The sequence below is a fragment of the Dipteris shenzhenensis genome, chromosome 33 (assembly GCF_047967505.1).
Source record: "Dipteris shenzhenensis isolate YYH24624 ecotype China chromosome 33, Dip_SZ_1.0, whole genome shotgun sequence".
In the NCBI taxonomy this organism is placed as follows: domain Eukaryota; kingdom Viridiplantae; phylum Streptophyta; class Polypodiopsida; order Gleicheniales; family Dipteridaceae; genus Dipteris; species Dipteris shenzhenensis.
The window spans coordinates 18,715,257-18,721,529 of NC_141628.1; the positions used below are offsets into that span (position 1 = coordinate 18,715,257).

Genomic DNA, 6,273 nt, shown 5'->3' on the forward strand with positions numbered 1-6,273 from the left:
GGCTCTAGCAGATGAAGCTATGTGGACTTGGAGGAGTCGAAGCAATTGGAGCTCTCCAATTACACGAGAGACTTGGAGTCTCGTAGGACTTGAGCTCCAAACATAACTCTTTCTCTTCTCTCTTCGAGAAGAGATCTCACTGAGGCTTTACTTGTTGTTTGTAGAGACAAGACTCTCCCTATCTTTCCTTTCTCACTCCAAGTACAAAGGAAGTAGAACACTCTCTCTACCGTAGATCTCTCAATCTCTCAAGAATAGAATTCTCTTGCAGAAGAACGAAAATTTTTCCCAAAGCAGATCTCTCAAGAAACAATGAATCGAATGGAAGGAGATTAACGGAAATCTCTCAATCTCTCATGGACGGAATTCTCACATGAACAGAAATTTCTCTCAAAGAAAATAGAAGTTCTCTCAATGGAAGAGAACACTCGAGAACTCCCAATCACTCTCTCACACTCTCAAGGATCACAATGCCTCAGCGGAAAGCAAGGGAGCCCTGATACCATGACAAAATATGAAGAAGGGAGAGGAGAAGAGTGGACATGAGGAGAGAGGGCACAGCTAGAGAGCACACCACAAATGACTAATTGTACACTAGATTTAGTTGAAAAAATAGAATATATACAAACCGATTTAGGGTTAGGGTTAGGGGATCTAACCCTTTCCTTTATAGCACTCTATAAGGTTAGTGCTATGCACATATGATCACATGATGGTGCTATGCACACGTGATCACATGATGTTGAGCGTGAACTCTCAACAAGAGGGATGCCAAGGCAATGGAGAGGTAGAGGAATGGGCGCCAAGGTAGAAATGCTAGAGAGGCAAGGGAGGCAAGGAGAAGGGAAGAGAAAAGCAAGAGGGCTGTAGAGGGGGACACACTTTAATTTTTGAGGGCATACCTTATCTCATATTAATGGTAGTGCCATACCATTTTGTTTAGCTTAATCGTGCAGCAATGTCCTTTTAATTTTGCAACTAGCATGAAGCCCGTGCTCTGCACAGGAATATAAGCTATTGAGCAAGCGTACTATGGCGTCTGATTGCCAACGATCTTCAAACTCACAAAGGCGAGCAAGGAACGGGAAGAAGTTGAGTATCTCATAATGAGAATCCATCGAGCCTTGTACAAAATTTACATCCATTGAAACTATACAAAGATGAATACGTAGATTGATGCCAATAATGCCATAACGATGAGTAATAGCTGTCTCAAAAAGCAGTTAATGGGGGCGAAGATCAAGTTCTGGCGAAGGGAGGAAGATGAGGTTTTGGGGAAGCGAGGAAGAGACACCTAAAGAGAATGTAACAACTAAAGAGACAACTAAAGAGACGTGAAGCCCAACTAACTCCATCTAATCCAACTACTACCAAATCAATGCACGAGATTTAATCTTTCACCTATTTTGAATCCAACGTACCATGTTCTTCCAATCGTCCAAGGGTGCCAAGTTTGCAACTAAAGCATCTAATGGTCCACGATCTTTTATTTCAATCTAACGATCGAGAATCCTCCAACCGTCCTCCCAAGAGAGAAAAGAGATGTACGGGGGGGCATAATGACTACTATATTTTGTTGTCATACCAACATGCTGGCGAAAAGTTCCTTTGCGTGTTATCAGATACCCTCGAAGAGTATGGAACTCATGAATCCCAAATCGGCCCGAATGCTGGAATTCCATTAGCATCGCAAGCACTCACAACATCCCTCGTACCAGACGGATTACTTGTGACGATTACAACTTCAGCCCCCCACTTCTGTGCACTGCCCACCACCATCTCGTTCAGGTTTGGACGACCTCCGATTGCCGTGTCATATACAATCCGCTTGTCTTCCGGGTACCTCTTCACCATTTCGTAAACCTCCAATCCAAAAGTTGTCTCAATAGATTTTGCGGTCCAAATAAGATATACCTCTGTTTCGGTCGGTTGGAGTAAGAATGAAAGGAATACGCCGATGCCAGATCCAGTGGCTACGAACAATACTCTGTTGTAAATGTTGGCTAAATAAGGAAGGCCAGCGAAATGCACGCATCTGATCCACAAGTGCGTGGGTGGATTTTGCACGAGATCCTTGGTGAAGTCCCCTACTGCCCCGGCTAACACCATGTGGTCTTTCACTCCATCAGATATGATCCCGAAAGCGTGCCATTCACAGAGAGGTGATCGGCTGATTCGAGCCAGGATGCCGGATTTGATACCTGCGCTGGTGAATTTAATAATGCTTACTGCATTTGAAGGGATGATAGTCTGCACGGGCACCCTCCGGACCGACAGCCATGGCAAAATGATTAAAAAGGTGATCACTGCAGTGGTCCAGAATTCTTGCTGAGTGATAAGGAAGCCTCCATGTATTGAATAGGAATCAGTCTGTGCGTTATAACTATCCGAAAGAAGAATGAAGGTCCAGACGAGGGCCAGCGACGCCCAGCCTGCAGATCGATGTACCCGCTCAAACACGTTATGGTGAAGATGCCGAATGGCTGGAAACGCAGCCATGCAGCTGGCCAAAAGCAGAACCAGGACCCCAATGGCAACCGCGATGACAGGAGACGGAGTACTCTTGCTACGGCATGATTGTGCTAACGCATACGCTAGCCACATCAGGGATGATACTCCGCAACCGCTGTGTATTCCGCCCAGACTTTGAAGGAACGCCGTGATCCAAATCTTCACCCAGAGAGGGAATCTTGGATAGTTTTTCCGCCCCAGGACCGTGACAGCCAACATGAACACGGAACGAATGAATGCCTCATTCCGGCATAAAACAACCGCCAGGATGTTTGCAACCGAGAAAAGTGCTGCACGATCTCGGGCATAGGAGAATGGTCCAAAAATTGCCGCGAGTAGCTGTGCAAGATTGACTGCGAAGGATAATACGAACAAGCGTTTGTAGGCGTTCAACCAGCCTTGCTGGGTGCCTATCACACGGGAAGCTCTATTCTCTATTTTCTTGTGGTGATCATGTACCAGTTTCCCTGGATCACTTGCGCAACACGTTGGCGCTGGTGAATCCATGACCTCCGGTAGAGATGCATTGGGTACCATATCAAGGTCATCTTCGGGCAACTGATTCTCTGGATCTGGATTCACTCGGCTAAAGCTGGAATAGCTGCCGGATGATCCTCGGCGCCGCGATCTGGAAGGTTGCAACACATCGGCCTCCGAGTGCGCCATTTTCGGTGACGAAGGAATTCTAGCGTAGAATCCTACTCGAGGCTACACTAGGATGCTCTTGGATAGACGAAATATATTGTTGTGCAGTAGCTCGTTTACTGTCCGGGGACTTGAGAGCCGCTGTCACAGACACCCACCAGACATCTCGTGAGCTTTAAGGTGCTCTCCTATGTACCTCAAATTTACATGGATTCCGAAAAGCTTTGCGTAACAATCTTAATGTACTCCGAGCTGATGTGTAGTCAAGCCTCACTGCTCTCTGAAAACTGTACGCGCAACAGACATGGAAGAATGCTAACGAAGAGATGAGCATTGAGAAGATGAATATTTGAGTTTGTAGGCCGGCAGGATGACCATGGATGATGTAGCAAGTGGAGGACTAGCTAAAACTAATATTTGACTTTGTGGGCCGCCAAGATGACCATGGATGATGTACGAAGTGCAGCTAAAACTAATATTTCACTTCTAAGTTCTATTCTCTTATCTCTTATATTCCTTAAGGCGGCTAATCCGAGACCTGCCACTACGGAGGAATTGGGAGGCTTGGGGAAGGAAGCATTTAGCAGGTTTCGGGGAGGGGGAGGGAGGCTCGGGGAGAGAGGAGAGAGGTTCAAGGAGAGAGGAGAGCTCTAGAGGATGGAAGGATGGAGGAGAAGTGGAGAGCCACATGGCACGCTAGGGCAAAGGACAGAGCAGACAGCAACAGGAAGAGACAGAGGACCGCAGCATAGCAGACACGTGGTGAATTCGGAGGAGGCACACGGGACGTAGCAATGCAAGTGTGCTATGTGGCACCATGATGTGGGAGACAGCGAGGCTGCAACGATAGGGTCAGTGGCATGGTGGTGGCGATGACGACGTGTGGCGCTTTGCAGCAACCGCAGGCACGACACGTGACTAAGATAGGTAGAAGTGTTGGAGTATTGCCTAAGTGTCCACCTTCACGGGGTGACCCATTTAGGGTGTGCACATAGTTGGGCTGCATCAAAGAATACATGGAGGCAGCTAGTGATTGGTCCATGCATTCCAAGTGTTTGATTGGTCTGCAATATGAAGATCAGGTGGAAGCTACGTCTGGGAGTTACCTCTCCATACAAACTACGAGACACTTCTTTGACTTACCAGAGAGCCACAGTCACGCATAGCTTGGGAGAAGGCGGTCTTCATAAACCCCTACAAGCAATGCCTTATGTCCTTTTGTCCAAGGCCGTGTGCCTGTCATAGTGTCGTGAGCTTTGAGCATAGGCTCAGCTCTCACACAACAAGTGTACCAGTTGTTGTCACAGTTAGGATCCGTAGTAGAGTCAATCCTCGTGATCACAAAGTCTCTGTATGCCAAAAATCCACAATAGCGGTGAGGCAATTGATTTTGATAAGTAAATTCAATTGCATGCATAAGTTAATACCTCCAATACCTATCAGTGGTATTAGAGGTGTTGAGAGATCCTGTGAAGGTAGTTGGTTCACATGTCGAGGAAATCTCTCCAAGGTGCATCTTACAATAATACAGAGCTTTGTTTTCCTAGAGCTTGTAGACAACCTCGCAGTCAGATTGCTAAAAGAAGGCACTCTTTAATCGATCAGTTAACGAAAGCTTGTTTCAAAGCAGTACTTGAAGGATAAAGAAATGGAAGTCGTAAAGTTAGAGAAGTCAGATTATTCTCTCGTGAGATTCACTAGTCAAAACTTTTCATGGCAGCTAGCCACTCGACTTTATTTGATGCAGAAAGGTTTGTGGAGCTTGATTGATGGGACAAAGAAGAAACCAGAAGTTGAGAGAGAAATACCCTCTTGGAATTAGAAAAATGACAAGGCAATTGAATTCATTGGAAAAGCTTTGGGTCTAGACTTTTTTCATCATGTGGATGTAAAGAAGATGGTGGCCGAGAATTGGTGGATCCTAGAGACGTTGTTTGGTCTTCGTATGAAGCATTCAAAGGCAATATTAAAACAAGAATTAATGTTCGAGTTGAAGATGGATGGACATTTCTTAACAAGATGCAGTCAATTCTTAGGCAGTTGCATGATCTCGGTTCTGGTGTTGAGGTAGAATATAAGAAAACGATTCTGTTAAAGGCTTTACCATCCAAATATTTCGAGATGGAAAGAATATTGAGGCTCAACGACAGTGCTAATTACCTTGACTGTGTTGGCCTCCTCTTAAGAAAAGTGTGATATTTTACTCCAACCTTTTGATGATACAGTTTACATAGCAAAAGATAAAAGGTGACCATCATCAAGAAGAGGCAGATCAAATAGATGTGTATGCGACTATTGTGGACTTGAAGGTCACTTAGAGAAACATTGCTACAAGAAACAAAAGGATGACCTTGTGCAGCACAAAGCATGTGTAGCTGAAACATCCTCATTAAAGGAAGAAGTAGCGGGTCTTGTTGAAGTAGACCTCAGTGATCAGGACTGGGCTTTTTGACTCAAAATGTATATGGAAGATTGGTCTAGCTTTTCGTAAGCATCCAATTATGTAGGCGATTTTGCCTTTTCAGAAGAAGATCATTTCTGTTCGAGTCATGTACGTATGGTCAGAGTTTTTTGTTCTCCCCATTCGGTTGAAGGGGGGAATGTTGGAGTATTGCCTAAGTGTCCACCTTCATGGGGAGACCCAGCCAGGGTGTGCAAGTAGTTGCATTGCGTCAAAGAATACGTGGAGGTCCATGCATTCCAAGAGTTTGATTGGTCGGCAATATGAAGATCGCGTGGAAGTTGCATATGGGAGCTACCTCTCCGTGCAAACGAGACACTTCTTTGACTTACCAGAGAGCCAGAGTCGCACATAGCTCGAGAGAAGGCAGTCTTCATAAACCCCTACAAGCAATGCCTTACGTCCTTTGGTCTAAGGCCGTGTGCTTGTCATAGTGTCGTGAGCTTTGACAATAGGCTCAGCTCTCATACAATAAGTGTAGCAGCTATTATCATAGTCAGGGTCCGTAGTAGAGTCAATCCTCATGATCACAGAGTCTCTGTATGCCAAAAATCCTTAGTAGAGGTGAAGTGGTTGATTTCTGGTTTGATATTTGAGATTATAGATCTTTTGGTTTGCATATCGTATCGAATCTCTTGCTCTGATCATTCGTGTTG

At 45.4% G+C, this 6,273-nt stretch overlaps 1 protein-coding gene across 1 annotated transcript; it reads right to left on the reverse strand.

Annotated features, from left to right (window-relative positions):
* Window positions 1-1,644: 1,644 nt before the first annotated feature.
* Window positions 1,645-3,177, reverse strand: LOC147879784 (adenylate-forming reductase 06235-like). The gene has a single exon (XM_087371600.1). The coding sequence runs from the start codon at window positions 3,175-3,177 to the stop codon at window positions 1,645-1,647; it is 1,533 nt and encodes a 510-aa protein (XP_087227726.1).
* Between the last annotated feature and the right edge of the window lie 3,096 nt (window positions 3,178-6,273).

What these genes read in the sequence shown, in the direction of transcription:
- LOC147879784 (XM_087371600.1), bottom strand. Translation starts at nt 3,177, where the DNA reads ATGGCGCACTCGGAGGCCGATGTGTTGCAACCTTCCAGATCGCGGCGC.